The 22,995-nt window shown below is 56.2% G+C and overlaps 1 protein-coding gene across 3 annotated transcripts; it reads left to right on the top strand.

Moving 5' to 3' along the window:
- Positions 1-755: 755 nt before the first annotated feature.
- PATZ1 (POZ/BTB and AT hook containing zinc finger 1) lies at positions 756-19,076 on the top strand. 3 transcript variants are annotated; one of them, XM_082667856.1, is made up of 5 exons: positions 756-2,189; positions 3,571-3,634; positions 10,031-10,202; positions 16,051-16,188; positions 17,617-19,076. In XM_082667856.1, the coding sequence occupies exons 1-5, from the start codon at positions 919-921 to the stop codon at positions 18,033-18,035; spliced, it is 2,064 nt and encodes a 687-aa protein (XP_082523982.1). In that variant the 5' UTR covers positions 756-918; the 3' UTR covers positions 18,036-19,076. The 3 variants fall into 3 exon arrangements, with proteins under 3 accessions (XP_082523982.1, XP_082523980.1, XP_082523981.1); XM_082667854.1 differs by lacking the exon at positions 16,051-16,188; XM_082667855.1 differs by lacking the exons at positions 10,031-10,202; positions 16,051-16,188; positions 17,617-19,076 and adding an exon at positions 4,858-5,781.
- The last annotated feature ends 3,919 nt before the right edge of the window (positions 19,077-22,995 follow it).

Below are 22,995 nucleotides of genomic sequence, written 5' to 3'. Positions count from 1 at the left end.
GGCGGTCCGGGCCAGGGATTCGGGTGCGCACGTGCAGGGCCGGGGGCGCCGGGGGCCCCCCAAGCCGAGCTCGCCGTTTCTTTTTTTTTTCTGCAAGCGGAGGGGGGGTGTTGTTGGTATCGCCCCCTCCTTCTCCTCCCCCCAGGGGTGAAAGTGCAAGAGGAAGTGCAGCCGCTGCCATCTTTCCTCCGCTCCGAACACACGGAGCCCAGGGCCGCAGCGCCGCCGCTCCGCCGCCGCCTTCGCTCGGCCCGGGAAAGGGCCCGCCCTACCGCTGCCGCCGCCCGCCCGCTCCAGCCTTCGCTACCGACTCCGCCCGCCAAGCTCTGGGACCCGGCCCGCGCTGCCGCCCCGGTGCGCGCCCCGCCGCCGCCTTAGCCTTAGCCTTTTGTTTCCTCCGCTCCGGCGCCCCCGCCCCGGCTCGCGCTTTGCAGGGGACGCAGCGCGCGCCCCCAGCGGGCCCGGGTAAAACCGCGGCGCGCGCGCCTGCGCGACAAACCCCTCCTCCTCCTCCCTGCGCGCGCGCGCGCGCGCGCTCACCCTTGGCTGCGCGCCGGCGCCGCCTGGCGGGCGGGAGGGGAGGTGGCAGGCGCGTTTGCGGGAGGGGCGCACCTCTGTGCTCGCGTACCCCCCAGAGGTAGACCGAGAAGGGGAGGCGGGCGGGCGGAGAGGAGAGAGGAGTGCACGATCCAGCAGGGGTGGGGGCAGCTATGTGGGAGGTGGTGTGCCCTGCCTTCTAGACAGTCCGATCCGGGCAGGGGGTGTGTGCGCTCCGCGCACCTGCGAGACTACAGAGCCCCGGGCCGGCACGTGTGGGGAGTGTAGACACGTTCGTTGCACCCCGCTTCTTGCTGTCTAGGGGAAGGGAGTGGGGCTGGCAAGTGACGCGGCCCGGTTTGTGGGGAGGGGGCGGCGGCCATGGAGCGAGTGAACGACGCTTCCTGCGGCCCGTCGGGCTGCTACACCTACCAGGTGAGCAGACATAGCACGGAGATGCTGCACAACCTGAACCAGCAGCGCAAAAACGGCGGGCGCTTCTGCGACGTGCTCCTGCGGGTGGGCGACGAGAGCTTCCCAGCGCACCGCGCGGTCCTGGCTGCCTGCAGCGAGTACTTTGAGTCGGTGTTCAGCGCCCAGTTGGGCGACGGCGGAGCTGCAGACGGGGGTCCCGCTGACGTGGGGGGCGCAGCGGCGGCCCCGGGCGGCGGGGCTGGGGGCAGCCGGGAGCTGGAGATGCACACCATCAGCTCCAAGGTGTTCGGGGACATCCTGGACTTCGCCTACACTTCCCGCATTGTGGTTCGCCTGGAGAGCTTCCCCGAGCTTATGACGGCCGCCAAGTTTCTGCTGATGAGGTCGGTCATTGAGATCTGCCAGGAAGTCATCAAACAGTCCAATGTGCAGATCCTGGTGCCCCCTGCCCGGGCTGACATCATGCTGTTTCGTCCCCCTGGGACCTCGGACTTGGGTTTCCCTTTGGACATGACCAATGGGGCAGCCTTGGCAGCCAACAGCAATGGCATCGCAGGCAGCATGCAGCCTGAGGAGGAGGCAGCTCGGGCGGCTGGTGCAGCCATTGCGAGCCAAGCCTCCCTGCCTGTGTTACCTGGGGTGGACCGCTTGCCCATGGTGGCCGGACCCCTGTCCCCCCAACTGCTGACTTCCCCATTCCCCAATGTGGCATCCAGTGCCCCTCCCCTGACTGGCAAGCGAGGCCGGGGCCGCCCAAGGAAGGCCAACCTGCTGGACTCAATGTTCGGGTCCCCAGGGGGCCTGAGGGAGGCAGGCATCCTTCCATGTGGCCTGTGTGGGAAGGTGTTCACTGATGCCAACCGGCTCCGGCAGCACGAGGCCCAGCATGGTGTCACCAGCCTCCAGCTGGGCTACATCGACCTTCCTCCTCCGAGGCTGGGTGAGAATGGGCTACCCATCTCTGAGGACCCCGACGGCCCCCGAAAGAGGAGCCGGACCAGGAAGCAGGTGGCCTGCGAGATCTGCGGCAAGATCTTTCGTGATGTGTACCATCTCAATCGGCACAAGCTGTCCCACTCGGGGGAGAAGCCCTATTCCTGCCCCGTGTGTGGGCTGCGGTTCAAGAGGAAAGATCGCATGTCCTACCACGTGCGGTCCCACGATGGGTCCGTGGGCAAGCCCTACATCTGCCAGAGCTGTGGGAAAGGCTTCTCCAGGTGAGGAATGGTGCCCATCCCCCATGACTTGTCCTATTCCTAACTCATGGACTAGCTCCTCTCCAAGAGCTGGGGGTGTGAGACTTGCAGGGGGCTCACTTGACCTTGCAGGGCCATGTCAGGTTTGGGGAGAGTGTTTTAACGGCCCTGATTTTGAGATGATGTGGCCAAGAACTGCTTTCTCTTCCCTCAGGGAAGTTCTCTGGCACTAGGCGTGCCCTACCATCTCTCTTCCTTGGGGCCTGTGGGAAGGGGCCGGATTCCTCAGGCCGCAGCCACCGGGCCTCACCATTCTTCTCCCTGGGCTCCCTTTGTGTTTCCGGCACCAGACGAGGGGCCCCCTCTGGGGGCGGGAGGCCAGGCTCCTCCAGCGACTTTCCCCGCTTGAATGGCCGCCGGGGGAGGGACCGAAACAAGTGCATCTGGGACTCCTTACGCTCCCATGCCTCCATGTCCCCCCGCACAGCACTGGCAATCCTGGGTCAGTAGACTCCGGCCTTGCCTCTCACAGCCCCGGGATCACGGGGCACAGAGCTGGGCACCCAGAGTCTCTTCTGAACAGCAAAGCCTTTGATCTGCTCTGACCTGGTGGCTCCAGAGCCCACCTGAACCCACAGATCCCCTTTATGTTCACTGGACAGAGAGGAAGGAGGGCAGGATGTCGTTTTAGATTGACTTTTTAGTGAGCCTGATAAGGAACTGAAGACTTGTCTGCAAGCAGAGGGTTGTTTTTCCTCTTAAGAGAATATTCAGAATAAAAGGCTCGTTTTAACTTGCCTGGGTACTGAGGGCCTTGTGTGTATGAACGTAGGGATGGAAAACTCCCTCAGAGGGGCCCCAAGCAGGAACCAGTCTTACCGGTCAGGCAGCCCCTGCCCACCTGCTCTGTCGGGCATCTGGTTTACCAGCCCAGCTGGGGGCTTAAGGCTTCATCCCTTGGCCTCTGGGGACTGAATTCCATCCGGGTGGCATTCATTGGCTGCTGTGGTGGGAGAGGCTGGGGGAGGGGAATGCTGAGTTTCTACGGGGCTTTAGTCTGGACAATGAATCACACATACCCCCTCCCGGAAAGGCTGCAGCAAGGCAGCCCAGTCTCATTCTAAAGTCCCCTCCTTGGGTCCTAGAAATCATTGAGTTTCTGGTGGGGGGAGGCGGGTAGGCAAGGTCAGAGACAAATGCTCACTCCCCTTCCCCCTCTAGAGAAATCCAGGGCAGAGAGGCCTGGGCCTCAGGAGCCAGAGCTGGGTGGTGACTTTTCTTTGTCATGCTGGGGTGGGGTGAGGGAGTCCTCTCCAGCCTTGTCGGGGCAGGGGTCTGGCCAAGCTTGTAGCCCCCTTTCTTAAGGTCTTGTTTTAAAGTCTCTTTTGGTTCTCTTTTCTAGGCCTGATCACTTGAACGGACATATCAAGCAGGTGCACACTTCTGAGCGGCCTCACAAGTGTCAGGTAGGGGCTGGGCCGGGGCAGAGATGGGCTGAAAGAGAATGCTGCTGTCCTCACAGCTACGGCCATGAGCCAGCTGCTGTGCGTGCTGGGCTGGCTGACTGACCACCGATGTGCACACCTCCCCCTCTGTCCCCCCACCGTCTGTCTGCTCTTCTCCTTTGTTCTCCCCCAGCCCCCTCCCTCCCACCGCTGATGTCCCCTCCTTCCTGGTCGCTGGGTCCTGGTTCCCAACCCGTCTCTGTCTTTGCTCTGTTGCTTGGCTTTCCTCTCCTGGCGTTTGCCAGCTCCTTGGATGGTGGGCCACATTGGACAAGTGTCGTCCTGGGGGCACTGGCACCCCACTGGGTCCGGCTTCTGGTTCCCAGCAGTTTGCAGGGGCCACCGTGGGGTGGGAATGGCTTCTTAAGGGCTCCTGGTGGTCCAGCCAACAACTCTTCCCCTTGTATGCCCAGCAGCCTGACCTGAGTTGGAGCTGCTTCTGGGTCCCCTCAGCTCAGAGCACCAGGCCGCAGGGGTGGGGGTGAAGGAGGCAGGGAGTGGTGCGATCACTGGCACCTGCTTAACCCATCCTGAGCCACGTGTGCACACAGCCAAGGGCTTCTGAGAACTGGAAAGCGAGGTGGCTTCCTGTCCTTGAGAGCTCTTTGTGTAGCAGTAGGTAGGGGAGGCTGGGCAAGATTCTCACCCTTGGTTTGTCTGCTTGAACAGTATCTGGGGGCTCTGTGATGCCCAGAAAATTGAGCTTCCTCTCCTGGCCACTGAGCATTCCTGTGTGGGTGGAAAACACACTTCTATCTTCTCCTTGGTCGTACCCCCTTTCCTGGGCCAAGTTCCTACCATCTGAGTGGGAAACAGAGTTGTGGGGTGTTTACTGCAACGTCTGATGGGGTGACCTGCTTCTCTTTATCCTGTTGGTGGCAAGGAGGAGGGTCTGGGGAGACCGATAATAGGGAGGGATGGACGGACGTGCTGTAGGTGGGGCAGAGAGCCCCCAGGGGCCAGGTGCGGTGGTGTTCCCAGATGGCCAGGAGACCGGGGGTGGGCCTGCTGGGATGCGCCTGTGCCTCGCTGCCTCCTCTCCCTCTGTCTCTCATCACGGAGCACATTCTGACTCTCCCAGGTAGTGTGCTGAGCAGCCCAGCAGAGTAGGAGGAGCCCAGAGGGCAGTGGGGGCATGCCCGGTGGCCTGGGGGGGTAACCTGCACTCTCTGCCCTTTTTCCAGGTGTGGGTTGGGAGCAGCAGCGGCCTGCCGCCCCTGGAATCTCTTCCTAGCGACCTGCCATCATGGGACTTTGCCCAGCCTGCTTTGTGGAGGTCGTCCCATTCGGTTCCTGACACCGCCTTTTCCCTTTCTCTAAAAAAATCCTTCCCAGCCCTCGAAAACCTGGGCCCGGCACCTTCCAGCAACGCTCTCTTCTGCCCAGCCCCGCCGGGCTATCTGAGGCAGGGTTGGACTGCCCCAGAGGGCAGCCGGGCCTTTACCCAGTGGCCTGTGGGCTAGCCGGGGCCTCCCGAGAGGGTTTTCTGTGGAGGGGAACGGCAGTGGCAGTGGTCTGAGCCCCCTGCTTTTGGGAGAGGCCAGCAGAGTGGTCCCTGCCCACCATGCCCAGCTCCTCCCTGGGTGACTTGGACTCTTTCCCAGCTCAAGGACCCCAAATAGGGGTAGCAAAGGGCTCCTTCCTGGGTCCTCCCCATGGTCTCCACGTTTCTTTCTGGGCTCTCTTGCCTTGTTTTCCCTCTTTAGCAGATGGTACCCCTGGGTGTCTGACCTTGCCTGGAGGTTGATGCTTTCCTAGGAACTAAGCCACTGGCTTACATGCTTCCCCTCCCCTGGCATCACCTCCCCTAAGGGGTTTCTAGAATGGGGCCTGGCCACCCCTCCCCCCACCCTGGGAGTGAATCCTCCTCCAGAGGAGAGGAGACTCCGGCGCAACTCCAACTGGGCCAACCGTGCTGCCCTCGTCCCTTCCCACTCACACAGGTCCGCTTTCATTTCTGGCTTGTGAATTAGACTTTTGTGGTTTTGAGGTTTATTAGCAGGTCTGCTCAGGAACTAGATTAACCAGTAGCTTTACATTGGGTCATCCCAATATATGGCTTTGGGTGCTGATAAAGCAGATGTAGACCTCCGTCGGATCCCAGTGGTGTGCCCTTCAGTCCCCGCGGGCTCTGCGGGGATAATAGGAGTGATGATAAAAGTTTTCATTCTAACATTTGAGGCTTTGTGTGTTTTGTCCTTGGTCTGTGTCATAACACTGACATCACTGTCCCTTGGTGTATGAGCCTGCTCCTGCCCTGCCCCTCCGACACACACTCTCACAAGCCTGCTGGCCCTGCCTCCAGCCCCACAGCCAGAACTCCCCTAACAGTGACCTGGCAGGTGCAGGTGAAGACGTGCTGCCTCTCAGGCTCTGAGCTGGCTGGCCAGGTGTGCCTGGGCTTTGTTAAACAGCTGGGGCATCTGTTTTGCATGGTGTGTCTGCTGAAAGTATCAGAGGTGAAGAGACAGCTCTCTGGGAGTTGGTTCCTTTAGCCCCTGGCAGAGTTGGGCATGGGCCATACCTCTCGGTCCCTCCTGATGCCACAGAGGAGACAGTAGGGGCCAGTTACAGAGACGGGTGCCACAGCTTGAGGGGAAAAGCCCTCCGAACGTGGGCGCATGGGGGCTCAGGCTTGGCAGTGACACGCAAGTCTCCTTGGGGTTTGGCCTCAGTGTGCTTAAATGGCCCAGATGTCCCAATGCTGCTCGATCTGTGAGTGCTGTGGGCTGGGACATTGACCCCAGATGGAGTTCAGCCTGAAGCCGAGAGGCTAGAACAGCTCAGACCTCTCCCATTGCTCCCAGTGGCCCCACTTCTTGGGGGCTGGTTGGGGGGTTTGGGCTGGAGGGATAACTCATTAGGAATTGAAATGGGAATAAGGGAGCTGACACCCTTGAGAAGAAGGGTGTGACAGCAAGGGTATGACAGCAAGGCCCATGGTGCTAAGCCCACATGCATTGCCCTCAGACTTTTCCAAGGGTATGGAAAAGACTACTTAAGATACCCCCTGAGGCTGCCAGGCTCAAAGGCCACCAAGAGTAGGTGTGCACCGGTGCCCCTGGTACCACTGAGGCCCCATTCCTGAGCTGTTCAACCCTTGGGAAGAAAAGCATTCGGAAGTCTGGGACGGGGAGAAACTGGCAGGGAGGGAAGGGAGCCTGGCTGGGGCTCAGTGTTGAGTGGTGATGAACCTCTCTGGGGGCTGGGCCAGGACCTGGCAGGTGCGCCTCCAGCAATAGCAGGCTGCCTGTGCGCAGGGCTGGGGGCGAGGCGGCCGTTCCCAGCACCACCGGCGATCGATTGGGGTGCTGATCCTGTCAGGGTCCCTCTGCCTTCTCCCTGCCTCCAGGACAGGAAGTGTTTTTCTCTTGAGTGGCCCCAGCATGGAGGTTCCGGGCACCCCCTTCTTTGAGATCCATCTCTCTCCTCAGCCTTTCTCTCCTTTCTCTCCTGGGTTAAGTGACCAGGCCTTTTATGTTTGGTGTTGTCTGAACTTCTGGCAGGCCTAGACTCGGACTTGGGCACTTTCACAGTTCAGAAAGCCTTGGGTACTCCAGCCACAAAGGGTCAATCCTGGCACAGAGAAGCCAACCACCATTTCAGCTTGGCTTTGTAACACAGTGATAGTTTTTGTTGCATTTGTGTTTCGTTTTGTTTTGTTTTCCCAGCAGCAGATTTACATTCCTAATTATGTTTGCTCAGGCTAAAGTTTGCTTTCATTCCTTGAGAGATAATCAATGGAGGACAGGGTGGGAGAACTCAGCCTGGTCTGCAGCTTTAATTTTGCTTAGCTAATCCCCCAAATGGATAATCCACTTGTGGATAATTGAAGTCTGGCTGTCCATTATCTTTCGTTAGCAAAGTATGACAGGCAGTGCTTTAAGGGACACATCCCAAAAGAAAGTTGGCAAGAGAAACAAGGCATCTCTTTCACATCCCTCTAGTGGCACCCTCTCCCAGGGGCCACAGAAGGTGGGATCCTGAATGTGTGCTTTCAGCTGCATTTTCGTAACACCTGGTCCATGGTTGGCTCCTTTGAGTTCTGCGGTGTAGACCACACTGCCTCTCGCCATTGTGGCGGTGGTCCTCAAGTCGCTGTCTGGCCAAGCCGGCTCCCGTCCCCAGATAAATCGACAGGTGCACCCCTATCTCCCGCAGGTGTTCACGGCACCCCTTACTCTGGTTTACAGTCTGGTGGGGCTGGGGAAAGATTCAGTTTTACACCCACTGTGGCCTATGATTGGGTCACAAGGTCCCTGCCGGGGGGCCCACCTGTGGCCATGAGACCAAGCACCCATGGTGCTTTCTGAGTCACCTAAGTGCTCAAGTTTCCCTGCACAGAACCTGTCACCTCTATCAGGACAGCCCTGGCTACCAAGTACACTGATAAAAACTACCCACACCTTTTACCAGAAGCTACCTCTGCTGAGGCTGGAGGTGGTAAGAACACATGCTCAGGGGCTGGTTCTCAGTCCAGCTGCCCCGAGTCCTCTCAGGACCTCTGTCTGCCCGGCTGTAAATCGGGGAGGAGGGGAATACCCCAGGGTGGCCAGGAGGATCGGGAGGGCACTGGCCCGGCAGTGGCAGGGTGTTGCTTTCTCTAGTAGCTGAGCCCTGTGCTTTGTGCAAATTACTCTCTAAACTTAGCTCCCTCATTTGTCAGATGAATAAACTCAATATATAAAACATGAAAGCAGTACACTTGACCCTTGAACAACACGGAGGTTAGGGGCGTCGACCCTCCGAGCAGTCAAAAATACACATACAACTTAGTGTCGGCCCTCTGTGTATGTGATTCTTCCACGTCCGCGGTTCCACATCTGCGGGTTCAGCAAACTGCAGATGGTGTACCACCTACCATAGTATTTACTGTTGAAAAAGATTCGCATATAAGTGGACTCATTCAGTTCAAACCCTGGAAAACTGTTCAAGGGTCAACTGTATTTTGTTAGCATAAATTGTTCTATTCGAATGCGTAACATTTATTCAAAAGATAACGACTAAGAAGAGCTCAGCTGGTCCTGATGCAGACATTTGGGGTTGGGGTAGCAACCACGGTGTCTTCTACCTCCACAGCATCGAATGCATTTGTTTCTCACTCTGATTGTACAGTAAAGCAATAGATAGACGTTGTACATGGTGACAGTGTTCAGACGCTTACCTTAAGGTCTCAGGATCTGTTTCTGTTCAGTGGAGCCACAGGAACACCCCCATTCTAGCCAGTTAACGGGGTGGCGGGTCTTCAGTGGGTTAACGTTTGGTCTGTGATGCAATTAAAGGTGAATGTTGCTTTCTCTTGTGGCTCTAAAATGGTAAACACAGGTACAGAGAAAAGAAATGAGTCAACCTTGACTAGAACTCCTGAGACATGTCCATGGATCCAAAATAGTGAAGGTCACCAGATTCAACTCTCCTGAGGGCTTTCCCGACATTCCGTGACCTCCAAGGCTGGGCAGCCATGCAGGCCTGGGCTGGGGGAGAGATGTTGGGGGTAGACCCAGGGCTGAGACGGAGTCAGGGGACCCGGGGCTGCCTTCCCAGGGTGTGGTACTGACTGCAGCTCCTGGCCGGTGGGGTGAGAGCACGGCCTGCCTCGAGGGCCACCGTGAGGATGCACTGCATGCGACGAAGGGCTCTGAAGGTGAAGTCTGGGGCCTGCCTGGCACAGTGGGGGGCACTGGTCAGTGCAGGGTGGTGCCATCCTTGTTGGCACCAGCACTGGGGTTCCACAGATGCCCCCGCAGCCTCCGGCCCTCACTCTCTGCTAATTTTCACATTCGCAAAATTGACACTGTCACTTTATGGGCTGCTTTCTCAATACAAACACACACGGATATTATGAAGAGTAATCTCTGTGTTCTGTCCGGCCTTTCCTTTCCATTTCCCTGTGGCCACGATTAATGTCGCTTTTGAATAAAGTGAGTAAATTGGATTCTTTGTATAAAGTAACCAGGGGAAACCCAGGGTGGGGAAGGTGAAGACTGTTCCGTTTATACGCCAGTAGCTCTTCTGTAAATTCACTTACAGCCAATGCAACAAACATCAGTTCTTAAATGTTTAAGAATGAAAAGCCCCTAGCTCTTTTGTTTTGCAGAACTCAGCCTGCCATGTAATGTGCATGTTGGGGGCCAGTGGGAACCAGTCATCCTAGCTCAGGGGTCCTGTGGGGAAGACCATGGGGAGTAGGAGCGGCTTACTTGGCATCTGGGGAGGAAGCCTGGCCGCATTCTGAAGTTCTCTTACACAGCGAGTCCCTGTGTTGGCCGGAAATGGCTTTGTGCCACAGGGTGCTCGGTAGGGAGTCGGATGTGGACGCCAGCTTTTACCTCACCCCGTTTTCCTTTCTGCCCTCAGACCTGCAATGCTTCTTTTGCCACCCGAGACCGTCTGCGCTCCCACCTGGCCTGTCACGAAGACAAGGTGCCCTGCCAGGTATGCGGGAAGTACTTGAGGGCAGCGTACATGGCAGACCACCTGAAGAAGCACAGCGAGGGGCCCAGCAACTTCTGCAGTATCTGTAACCGAGGTAATCTCCCTGCTACTCCCTCATGTCCAGGGGATGGGCCTGAGCCCATGTGGGAGGCCGGGGGGGTGTCTGACCACCCTGCTTCAGGCTCCACTCTGCACGGCCAGCCCTCCCTCCCTTCCCACTGAGCGATAAACACCTTATCCCCCAGCCAGCTGTTTGTCACCCTTTCCTTTCCAAGAAACCTGGGGTGCTTGGAACAGGAGTTGCCAGGAGCTCAGCAAGTGAGAACAGCAGAGAGTGTTGTTCCCAGGCTTGGGCCCATGACACACCTGCTGCCCAGGGGGCAGGATGGATGCGCTGAACTACTGAGGTTGGGAGTCATTAGGCCCCAAGAGGTGGGAGAATGAGGGGTCCTGCTCAAGAGCTTTGCTGGCTGATCCACTGGCACGTGAAAGTCAGCAGCCAGGTAAGGACGTCGAGTCTGGAGATGGACAAGGGCCGAAACTCTCTAGCACAAATGGTCGGAAGAGCCCAGGCCCAGGTAGATTGTGGCCTTGATGAGAGCGGAAAGTGGCAGGTGCTCTGAGCAGGGCAGCATGCTTGCGGCTGAGGTTGGCCTAGGTGGCATCTGTGGCCCTGGTGTTGTGTTGGATGAAGTCTGTCCTGTCCCTGAGCTTCTGCCAGGGCTCGTTGGCTGCTAGAAGGGCTGAGGTTCGTGTTTTGCAAGCAGCGTCAGTGGAGGAGGCTGCGCCTTATCTGCTGAAGGAGTTGGGGCAGCTGTCTGGTGAGCGTGAGGATGCTTCTGCATGGTGCGCTTGCTTTGGCCAGGTGGGGACGTGGCTGGAGAGTCCTATCTCCTGGGACACTCTTGTCGCAACACTTCTGGAAGTCTTGAGTGTGGCTTAGTGGATTGAACACTAAGCCAGGAGGCAGGGGACCCAGGGTTTAGCTGGCCCCTCCCACCTCACCCTCCTGTGTGACCTTGAACTCTCCCTTCCCCTCTCGAAGGCTCAGTCTCTTCACCTCTAAACGGGGTTGAGAACATCCCCCTTGCCCACCTCACAGGGCTGCTGTGAGGATCCCAGGAGACAAGGTAGGTGAAAGTTCTCTGAACCCTGCAAGCAGCAGCACACTTGGGAGGCCCTCCTTACACTTTGTAACTGTCAGGAAAGACACAGCTCGCTGACACTCTGCTTTGGACCAGGTGCAGCCCTCCTGCAGTCCTTGGCTGGAAACTTTGCGTCCTGTGCTATCTCCACATGCCCTGAGGTTGCTGGTGGAGGGAGCCTGCTGAGTGGCTGGGTGTTCTCTTGGTGCCCTGAGCTGGGTTCCTCCCGGGGACTGCACACCTGGGGTTTGCCTTGAAGGCCATTCGAGTTCAACGTTTGTACCACCAGGAAACCTGCTGTGGAAGCAGGGAGGTGGTCAGAAAAGCTGCTTAAGCATCTGTCCTATTTTCTGATATGTCAATAGAGCCCTTTCTGGCAGGAGCTTCCTCCGGGGAGCTGGCAGTGGGGCTGTGTGTGGAAAGAGCTATCAGGCTGTGGCTGCCCAGCTCTAGGAAGAGATGGTTCCTTGTCTTGCTTCATCCCGTGGCTTCCTGACCGCGCCCCCAACTAACTCGAGACCTGCTGCGACGGTGCTGTCAGCGGGCGTACTGTCTGGGTTTCAGGGTTGAAGTTCTCAGCCTGAGAGTTGGGGTCAGAGACCAGAGGCGGTAAACCAGTTAGGGCGGAGGAGGACGCCAATGAGGAAACAGAGATAAAGCCTGGATTACAAAGTGGCAGGGAGCTGAGTGGGGGACCCAGGGCCACAGCCCCTGTGGGCCCCACTCAGGAGGAAAGAAAAGCTGCGAGCAGCCGGGAATAGCAGGGAACGTCGACCCAGTTAGGAGACAGCTGATGTGGCAAAGCCCACAACTATTGTACATCAGGATTTGTTTTCCCTGGGCTGGTAAAGAGGACTTGGGCAGCAGCCACAGGCCATGTGGCCAGGGTGGGGGTGCCTGGAGAGTAGAACCAGAGCCCACCTTTCCTCAGAAAAGCCAACGCGAGATCTGGGTCGTAAGCAAAACAGCTTTGGGGGAATTCCCTGTCAGCCCAGTGGTTAGGACTCTGCGCTCTCGCTGCCTAGGGCCTGGGTTCAGTCCCTGCTCAGGGAAATAGGATCCCACAAGCCGCGTGGCCAAAAAAAAAAAAAAAAAAAACCCCAAAAGCTAAAACAGAAAAACCCAGCTTTGGGTCCCAGAGTCGGAGCAGAAAGTCCCATTCCTCCAAGAAGACAGAAGAGGGCTCTAGTCTAAACCACCCTGGATCCTCAGAAGGAAGAGAAAACAATTTTGCTCTTCATCAGAAGAGAAGGAGCAGGATTCTACCTCTGGACTCGTTTCTTCTGCAGAAATGGGAAAAGACGCCTCCCTTCCCCTCCAAAAAAGAAGAGGAAGGGGAAGGCAGTTTTTCCAGGAAGAGGATAGATCGCCAAAGACACTGAGACACTGGAATCAGAATGCAGGACGCTCTGGGCCGTCCTTTCAAGGCTGTGACTACAGGAGGAGCTGCAGGAATAAATGGATGTTCTCTCTACAAGGGTTCAAGCAAAGGCTAACGTTCAGCCAGCCGGTTAGCGGGTGAGACAGGATCAGATGAATTTCCAGGTGCCCTGATATCCTCCAGTCCCAGCAGTTCTTAAGCAATCAGCTTAACCACCCATCCATCTGCCTACTTTCAGCCACACAAACAACTCTTGCCTGTGAAGAACGGGAGAGAGGAGATGCAGCCGGTGGTCCAGCCCCACACTGGAGACAGATGACCTTGTCTTTGTCCTGGAGACATATCAGGACGTAGACCATCCTATCTGCAGAGAAGATAACTTGCAGTGGGAGGAGTATGATGGTTACAAAAGCCTGTTTCCGACGTTCAAGTTGAGGAAATCAGTTGAGTTGAACAGTGGGAAGGACTTGGTAGATTGCCACGATTTCCCTTCTTTTTAAGTTTCTGTAGCAGGGTCTTTATGTAGATGTGTATGTACTGGTGTGAGGGAGGAAGCGGGAAAGCGTATTGGAAATCGGTCTTTGACCGAGACAACACTTGCACTCAAATATCTGCTTAAAAGGTAGAGAAAGCCTTCTCTCCAGCCAGAGGCAAGCGCCAGTGGTAGACGCAGACAGCCTGCCGTCCCCTGGACTGAACTGACCCAAGCCTACTTGGTGCCCCCCCTCCAGCACGGCTCAGTTGGGCACAGCCCCACCAAGGTGTGGACAAGAAGAAGGCCGTCCCTGACCCCTGCACAGATGTGGAAGCTGCCAAGGAGGGTTTGCTTCCAGAGTGCGAATTACAGCACACCAGGCAAGAAAATGCAGTGGAGAAGCAGTAGCCTCGTGGTAGCATATTCTCCGTATCTGGAGCGTGAGAGAGGGTGGCCCGTCGGTGGTGGTGGAGTCACGTGTGTGCTCAGTGTCCCCATCACTCTGATGCTTGTAGAAAGCTTCCTCTTTGGTTCTTGGTTAATCAGTGGTGAACAGGCAGGTGAGTTTAGAATTCTGGCCAAATGTGTCTGGCTTCAGAGATACGTTCACAGAAACTCGGCTTCTGTTTTACCCCAAAACTTGGCTGCTGAGCTGCTCTGTGTTTAAATTCTGGGCTTTAGGTGGCAACTGTGGATCCACGCCTACCACCCGCCATGTGGTTTTGCTATAGATAGTAAGTAGTCTGCAGCTGGGGCAGCGTCAAGGGGACCCTGCCACGTGGTCCCCAGACCATTTTTCGGGAGAAAACAGTGAGTTTTCATTGAGCATCTGCTGTGTTCCCCAGCACAGCTCTTCCCACAAGGAGTAAACATAATAGTTCCTGGTGCTCCTTCCCTCCTTTACCGTCCCTCTTGATTGCAGTGGCCCTGCCCTGTGGAGAGAGCTTCAAACCAGTTCAGAGGGCCCCGCAAGGGATTAAAAAACAAAGAAAAAAATTCCCTTCTAAAGTGGTATCATCGCATCAGTTGGAAAGTCCTGATATTTCTGTTGGTTGCCAGGGCTGCAGCGCCATCCATGGGGCAGGGCTGAGATCCTCTGTCCTGTGAGTCTCATCTGCTCCTTCCTGACCACAGCCTCCCTCCGAGGAGTGTTTATATGGGACCCTCGTAAGTCAGTCTGTCCCCTGCTTGGCCCCAGGCAGACCACTTGGTCACAGCGCAGGACATCGTGCTCTACTAGGCAGGGCAGGACAGCAGCATCTGGTCCAGGAGGGTCTTCTTTGTCAGGAAAGGAAGGAAGATTCACCCAGCCCCCCATTTCCCTCCAGAACCACCAGCTGCTACCATCGGGGGGATGTTTGTTGAATAAGATTCCCACATGGCAGCCTGTCTACCCGCAGCTTTCATTCTAATCCACCAACATGGCAGAGAAATACAGGAATGTAAATGGTGATAATGGAGCCTACTGCAAAAGTTGAAGGGATGTTTCTAGGGCCGGGACCAAGACACAGAGACTATTAGAGAGTCTGCCCAGTGGTGAAGGACCACGTGGTGGCACGTGGTCCTGGGGTTAGAGTCCAGGCTCTGCCATTTAGCTGCAAAGCACAGAGCGATGCATGCGGTGCGCTGGGCCTGCACACCTCTGTCACTCCCTGAAGGTGACCTTTATTGTAGTTCCAGTAGCATTTGAAAGCCCAGGCCAATTCAGACTTTCTTCGAACAAGTCTTGTGCAGACATTACACAGTACTCTCCAGCCTCTGGCCCATTAGTAGTGGATCCCACTGCTACCCCGTGACTGTAATTTAACGAGGGAATGAAAGGACCCGAGAAAAAAAAAAGAAAGAAAAAAAAAAAAAAAAAAAGAAAGGACCCGAGGATGTGTCAGCTGCATCTGGAGTGGACTAAAGGGACACCATCTAGGCATAGCGCCCCAAGTGGGCCTTTTGCCGAAAAGTTTTGGTTCCTGCCGAAGGCACTTTTGGATCCTTGACTGTGGGAGGATTTGATGTCCCAGCTCCTTCCTGCGGAAACCCAAGTGGAAATCCTTTGACTGGCCCACCTGGTTCCATCTCCTCAGACTCGTGGCTGCTGTGGAAATTGGCCCGAGATCACTCTTCCCAGCCCGAGGCATCTCGAGGCTCAAACTGACTGGAGCATCTGGGTGGGTCTGGAGCAGATCCCAGAAGGTTGGATTGCCCCTCCCCCCAAATAAAGACAAGGATTGTGCCTATTTCTTCTTCCTTAAGTGAACCTGTTGGATCCTCCAAAACCGAACCAAGAAGACCACTGTGAATAAGAGATGACTGCACACCCCCTTTAACATAACTTCCTATTTTCATTGTTCTTCAAAAGGTCTAAACAGTTACTAAACCCAGTTATTCTGAAGGTGAGAAAGTTTGCAAAATAGAGCATGTCTTAACAGGTAGAAGAAGGGGGACTCCTGGAGGCATTTCTTTGGGATTTCATCTTGCCTCCGTCTGGCTTCTTGCGCAGATGGTTTGCCTTCACACGTGTTCAGCCGTGTTCTGCCGGCTGGAGTCCCGTGGCTGCCCTGGAGCCCCATGTACTTTCCCGACAGCATTTCTAGCCGTGGTCCCTGTAGCTGGTCTGGGACTGTGGACCATCCGTTCAGACCACTTGTTACTGAGGTGCCAAGCGAGCCGAGGTAGTTGGCCTCTGGCCCTGGCCAGAGTGGGATCTCAGGCCATCCCTCCAGGCAGCCTCCACAGCCTTGCAGAGCGGGCTCTGCAGAGAAGCCGACTCAAGGACAGTGCCACCCTCCCTCCTGAGCCAGGTGGCTCCTGTGGTTGCAGCGCCTTTGAGCCAAGGAGGGGCCCCTTCTAGGAGTGCTAGCCAGTGCGGCCAGAGGAGAGGCGTGGGGGAAGCAGAGAGGTGTCTGTGTGCCGGCTGCGGGATCTCATCTCCTTTTGTCTTGTTTAGGTTTCTCCTCTGCCTCCTACTTAAAGGTCCATGTTAAAACCCACCACGGTGTTCCCCTTCCCCAGGTCTCCAGGCACCAGGAGCCCATCCCGAATGGGGGAGCAGCGTTCCACTGCGCCAGGACCTATGGCAACAAAGGCAAGCGACCCCTTGCTCTGCACTTTGCTTCTCTGCGCAGGCTGTGTTGTGGGGGCGCTGGGCCGGGCGTGGGGAGGCGTGAAGGCTGCCGGCTTGCTGGCCGCCTCAAGGAGGCTTGAGATCTGAGTGGCAGTGGCCTCCAGGACAAAAGTCACAGTGGGGAATCTCACTCCAGGGCGGTGAGTGAGGCTTTAGGGCCCTGCCGAGATCCAGCCCCCGCCTCCTCTTCCCCAGCACCCTCCTCGCTCCTGGCCAGCCCCCACGTCCAGAGCCCTGCAGGGACGCCCCGGGCCCAGGGCAGGAAGAGGAGCCCTGCATGATGAGCCTCTGGGCCTGTCCATTGCCTGTGGCCCTTTAAGGATGGCGTGGAGCTGTGGCTGAATGCTTTCTTCTCCTTTGACCCTGTGGGCAGAGGGAGCCAAGGTCTGGCTTCCCCCTCGGTAGGGGTGGTTGGTTGCTGTGACCAGCCCTTTCCGGAGAGCCTCTGGCCGCGTTTGTGAGATGCATGGTGCCGACTCCGAGTTGGTTTGCGTAGAGCTCCCTAGGCCCCACCTCCACTTGTTGATTCGGGTTGTTCTGTGGTTTTTCAAGTCGTTGTTGCCTTGGGGATGACGCCAGGGGCTTGGCAGATGGCAAAGATGGCATGCTCCACGCTCCCATCACAGACTTCCCTTCCCGGCATGGCGCTCTGAACCCAGGCAGGAAGGAGCTCATTGTGGAGGCTTCACGTGTGGGCCGGGCAAGGCAGATCAGTGAGGGCTGTCTCGAGGACCACCTTGTTCTGGGCCCTGCGTAGGGACAGCTGGCCGATTGAGTTGTTTAGTTCCTTCTAAGCTGTGTGCTTTGGCAACTTGGCCTGGAAGGCTTCTGGCAGGCAGAGGCAGTGAGGGCAGGGCTTGTGTTTGCAGCGTTGGGAAAAGGACTGGCTCTGACTCAGCCGTCGATAGGGTCTGCCTGGGTTGAGGAGCCCGCGGCTCTGGTTCTGGCTTGCTAGGGTGCAGCCAGTCTGGTGCAGAGGTGAGGCCACTGGCGTACCTGCTCAGCATCATCACAACAGCTGTTTTACCCTCAGAGGCACCCAAGAGAGCACCTAGGAGCTGGGGGTCTTGGGTTGTCCTGGGTGGAGACAGAGGCCGTCCCCTCTCCATACCCTTCCTTGAAGCAGGCCGAGATGGTGGTGAGCAGTACACGTGCGCCTGCATGAAGAGTCCGCGGCGAGGGAGGCTGGCAGCCCCAGGCCCTGCTGTCTCACCCCTGTAGGCACGCCAGGCTCCCTGACTGACCAGCTGAACTTCTGTGGGTTCTGCTGGGCGGTGGCTGGCCATCGGCTGCCCTCCACGAGCCTGTGAGCTGGCCCCTGGCGACCCCTCCGAGGGGGCATCCCCATAGCCTGGCCTCACCGCTCCTCTGTGTTCTGTTTCCTCCTAGAAGGCCAGAAATGCTCACATCAGGATCCGATTGAGAGCTCCGACTCTTACGGTGACCTCTCGGATGCCAGCGACCTGAAGACGCCCGAGAAACAGAGCACCAATGGATCCTTCTCCTGTGACATGGCGGTCCCCAAAAACAAAATGGAGTCTGACGGGGAGAAGAAGTACCCCTGCCCCGAGTGCGGGAGCTTCTTCCGCTCCAAGTCCTACTTGAACAAACACATCCAGAAGGTGCATGTCCGGGCCCTCGGGGGCCCTCTGGGGGACCTGGGCCCTGCCCTTGGCTCGCCTTTCTCTCCCCAGCAGAACATGTCTCTCCTTGAGTCCTTTGGGTTTCAGATTGTTCAGTCGGCGTTTGCATCATCTCTGGTAGATCCTGAGGTCGACCAGCAGCCCATGGGGCCTGAGGGCAAGTGAGGCAGATGCTGCGTCCCCGCAGAAACGGCCACCGGGGACTGCTGAGAAATGCTGTGAATGCGGAGGGAAGTGGTGTCTTTGGGTTCTGTAGCTGAGAGATTTTTATTTGTTTTTAACTCCCCCTCCAGCCCTGTCACCCACCCCTAACCCCCAATGGTCTTTAGAAATAGATTCTCATCTGATACTCGGCAGAAATATCTGTGAGACCCGGTATGGGATGAGGGCAGAAAACACTACACAGGCCTCCAAGGCAACACCAGGGCTGGTTTCTCTAACAGGCGGAAGCTGGAGCTCCTGGTGCTCAGGCTTAGTGACCCCAATTCCACACCTGCACCTGACAGCATTCTGGGACCTCGGTGATTTTGGTCCCCTGCCCCTTCTCTAATCCCTCATTCCCCCTTCTCATCTCCCTCAAAAGATACCACAGTAGGGTCTCCGCCCACTTACACAATGCTGATGCCCAACTGTTTTTAAGGAAGCTGGAAGCCTACAGCATCCCGTGGACCATGGGGTGAGTGTCCTCTGAGAGCCCCCTGAGCTTGACCTTTGACCCGGAGGGCCCCAGACCTTTCTGAGCCCTGCTTGAAGGCTAGCATTTTGCCACTAGGACAAGCTTAGCAATCGAGGACACTCCTACCCCAAATTTCAGTTCTTAGGTGATTTTAACCATTCAACTTGCTGTTGGGTTTTAATTCTCTAATTATTATTATTATTGTTATTATTTTTTAGGACCAGTTGTAGTGAATTGCTACTGAAAGCTATCCCAGGTGATACAGAGCTCTTTGTAAACCGCAGTCACACGTTAGGGTTTAGGATTAAACTTTGTTTAGATGTACCATAATTAACTTGGCTAGTTGATTGTTTGGAGTCTATGGAAGAAATAGTTTTATGCAAAATTTTAAAAATGCCAGTCTGGTCAGGGAGGGAGGGGGTTTCAGTGCTGTTGGAAGGCAGGAGAGCTGGCAGGTGGGGACATCATACACCTCAGTTGTATCACACGTGAGCAAGCCAAGGTTGACCCTATGATGTGAGTTGATCTGATCAGACTGTATTAAAAATGTTAGTACGTTACTCTGCTTGCTCCCCTGAGTCTGTTTTTTTCTCTGGGACCCAGAGGGTGGGCAGTCTGTGCCCCTGCACCTGGGTGGGGTGGGATCCCAGGAGACCTCTCTTCCTCTTCACTGCACCAGTCCCACTGGGATTGACAGGTGGGTGCTTCCCCTGCAGACTCAGCTGCCACCATCCACCCACCCGCTCTCTCCTGGTCTTCACTGCTCTGTGCCCCAGACCCTGGGGTACAGTGGTGCATGGGACACCCTTGTGGAGCTTAAAGGGAGAGAGGGAACCAGTAAGCAGATTTAACCACAGAGTTCAGATAGGGAGACATCCAAGGAGAGAAACGGGCAAGGGAGGGATAGTGATGGCGGGAGAGCAGGTAGGTGGTCCAGGCTGGTGAGAGGTGGGGGTGGGACTCTGGAGGGAGACCTGGAGCCAGAGAGGACCAAAGAAGCTAGGACCTAAGGGGGGATGTGGGCAGGGAGAAAACTCTCAGGGCGGCTCTAAGAAGCTCAGCAACTTGAGTCCCCCCTAACCCTGTGCTACCCAGAGGTTAAGTAAAAGGCTGCTGTACCCTTAGTGTGAATGTATGAGGAGAAGGGGAAAGAGAACAGCAAACAGACAAGAAGTGAGCACAATGGAGAACTAATGGGAGCAAGAGTCAGAGCACGAGGGCACAGGCAGACTGTTGGCAGCCTGGGTGTCGAGGGAAATCCCGAACTAACAGATAGCATTTAAGCTCCAAACAGGTAGAAAAGAAGAGTGACAAAGGGGAGAAAAATAAACAGACCGGGAGGAGCAAACAAAGCACAAAATGATTTAGACCCACATTAATACTAGTAATAACATTGTTCTGGCTTAAAGGCAAAGACTGAGCTGGATGTCTTTTTTTTAATTGAAATATAGTTGACATACATTATGTCAGTTTCAGGTGTACTGCATAATTTGAGCTTTGCCTACATTAAGAAACCATCACCAGGGCTTCCCTGGTGGTACAGTGGTTAAGAATCCGCCTGCCAATGCAGGGGATGTGGGTTCAAGCCCTGGTCCAGGGAGATCCCATATGCCGCGGAGCAACTAAGCCCATGCACCACAACTACTGAGCCTGCGCTCTAGAACCTGCAAGCCACAACTGCTGAGCCCACGCACCGCAACTACTGAAGCCCATGCGCCTACAGCCCCGTGCTCCGCAACAAGAGAAGCCACCACAATAAGAAGCCCGTGCACCGCAACGAAGAGCAGCCCCCACTCACTGCAACTAGAGAAATCCTCATGTAGCAATGAAGACCCAACACAGCCAAAAATAAATAAATAAAATTTTTAAAAATCTTAAAAAAAAAAACTATCACTAGCATAAGTCTAATAACCACCTGTCCCCATAAAAAGTTATCACATTACTGACCATATTTCTTGAGCTGTATATTACATCCCTGTGGCTTGTTTTATAACTGGAGGTTTCTACCTCTTAATCCCCTTCAGCTATTTTGCCCCCGCCTTCCACACTTCCCCCAGCTGGATTTTTTTTTCTTTTAAACCCTAAGCATCTACATGAAATCTTGAGTAAGTTGCTGGGCTCTGTGGAGTGTGCGGGATGGAGGCTTTGGGCCCTTTGGGGTGAGTGTCAGAGGAAAGGGCAGGCCCAGAATGCTGAGGCCCCGTGGACGGGCAGCCTTGTGACCACCACAGAATCTGCCAGCTGGGGACACCCAGCGGGCATTAAAGCAGAGAACCAGGCCTTGAACCAAGGTCTTCATTGGAGACTTCTCGGTCCTGCCCCCACAAAAGCACCGGTCACGTCTGTGGACAGGCAGGCACCTATCCACAGTATCTGTCACCTGGCAGGAGTGGGACGACAGAGCAAGCACTACTCACTGAGGCCTGGGCAGCAAGCAGAGGCCTCTGGCCCCTTGCCTGGCGTCTCCTCGGGCTCCTCGGGCTGTGGCGAGAAAAGCTGTGCAGAACGTGGTGCATAATGGCGGGGCGGCTCCTCTTGTCCTGGTCAAAGGTGAAGGCCCTAAGTTCTGGCTGTCTAGCCCCACCATCTGCCCACCCCCAACCCCGGGGCAAATTTCTGAGCCTTGGTTTCCTCACCAGGAAAACAGCCTGTGAAGACTAAGGAGGCCTGAGCTAAGCTCTGTGCCTAATTCTCAGCACAGCCTGTGAGGTGGGTTCCATTACTCCCCCTCCTGCAGATGAGCAAACAGGCTGAGAGGTGGAAGCATCCCCGCCCTGCCCCCACCCTCACCCTACCCCAGCGCTACCCCACCCGGCTCCCACCCCCATCACATAGGAACGGGTAGAGCCAGGATTCAAACTCAGGTCTGTCCTCTGACTCCAGAACCTCTGTTCCCAAGCTCCAGTAACAGTGTCTCTATACACAAGAAAATGCCCACTACTGTGGCTGGCACAGAGCAGGCTCTCTACTCTCCTAGTCCCCCAGGACAGGGGCCAGCACAGGGCAGCAGAAAAAAGCCACAGAGGAAGTCAGGGTCAGTGCCAGAGGGAGTGCCCAGAGAGCTGAGTGAGTGAACACACTCTTCATCCTGAGACTGACCCTCTGGGCTCCAGAGCCACCCTAGGCCCCCACTGAATGAAGGTGTTCCTGGCACCACCAGCAGCCTGGTCGACTTGCTCTGGGCAGACCTGTCACACCAGGAAGCCTGTCCAGCCACTGCCCCATGGCCTGGGCCAAGGCAGGAGCACTGGCCTCACCTCCCCAGGGCAGTGATTACCCACAGGGAGGCCCCGTGGCAGCAAGGGACCCCGGCACATATGGTTACAAAGAAACATGACCACTGACAGCCGGGAGTGGGTGGGGCCTGTGAGCCTGTGGCCAGTCTCAAGAGGTGCTTCTGAGATACTTTTACAGCTGTGGCAACTCTCCAAGCCTTGGCCTCCCCTCTGTGAAGTGGGGACGACCACACAGACTTGCAAGGTTGTAACAAGGCTGAATCACACACATCCGGTGCATCCTCTGGACGTGAGAGAACCCCGGCCCCTTCCCTGGCCCCCTGTTTCTAGTCTCTGCCTTTCTCTCTCCAGAGCCTTGTGGGGGTCCCCAAAACAAACTCTCCACAGCAGCTTGCCTCCTCTGGATTTCCCTGCTCCAATCCCACACTTTCTACTAGGGATGCCCCAAGCACAAGCCCCCACTTGTGCTCTTGTTTTTCAAATATCAGGCCTTTATTTGGGCCAACCTGCAGTCACATCCTGTGCTTAACAACAATAAGCAAAATAACAATGGTACTAAGCGCCAGGCACCCTTCTAAACACTTTACACCTATAAATCTGTTTACCCTCCAATCTCCCAAAGAGGTACGTGCTGTTATTACAATTAAGCAACTTGCCCCAAACACATGGCTTTGAGTGGTACGGTAAGGATCTGAACCCAGGCCCAGAGCTGCATCTTCATTGCGACCCTGCACTGGGGCATGTCCTTGCCTCTCGGCTCCACACTCAGACCCTCCCCTTCTCAGCAAGTCCCACTGGCCCCCAGCCCCGAGCCTTTACCCTGGAACACCCTCCACCTGGAAGGCTCTTCCTTCACAGCCCTGTGCATCTGAGTCTTACCGTTTCCATGGCCTTGTTTGCCTCTGCCCTCCTCCGACCTTCCACGGCGCTGCACCTGCCCCTTCCCCGGGCGGTCGAGGGGCCCTGTCTCATGGTGGTCTCCAGAGATGGCCAGCGGGTGCAGATCCCAGCACCACCTCTTTCTAACCGGGTGTGCTCTGGCAGGTGCAGCTCTTATTCTCGCAGCTGCTGTGAGGATTACACGGGCTGGTACCTGTAAAGCAAATTAGGAAACACTCAGAAAGCTCCCTTTTAGTTTGCCCGCATTATTATCTCCTCCACCAGACTACACCCGCACAAAAATGCACAATAGCAGGGACAGGCAAACTTCTGT

This window comes from Grampus griseus (genome assembly GCF_964374135.1).
Source record: "Grampus griseus genome assembly, chromosome: 12".
Classification (NCBI taxonomy): Eukaryota; Metazoa; Chordata; class Mammalia; order Artiodactyla; family Delphinidae; genus Grampus; species Grampus griseus.
Note: the sequence above shows the minus strand (reverse complement) of the source record. Positions and strands in the feature narration are given on the sequence as shown.

Coding starts and splice junctions, on each gene's coding strand:
- PATZ1 (XM_082667856.1), top strand. CDS start 919: ATGGAGCGAGTGAACGACGCTTCCTGCGGCCCGTCGGGCTGCTACACC. Junction 2,190..3,570: donor TGTGGGAAAGGCTTCTCCAG/GTGAGGAATGGT, acceptor TCTCTTTTCTAG/GCCTGATCACTTGAACGGAC. Junction 16,189..17,616: donor CAGGACCTATGGCAACAAAG/GCAAGCGACCCC, acceptor GTTTCCTCCTAG/AAGGCCAGAAATGCTCACAT.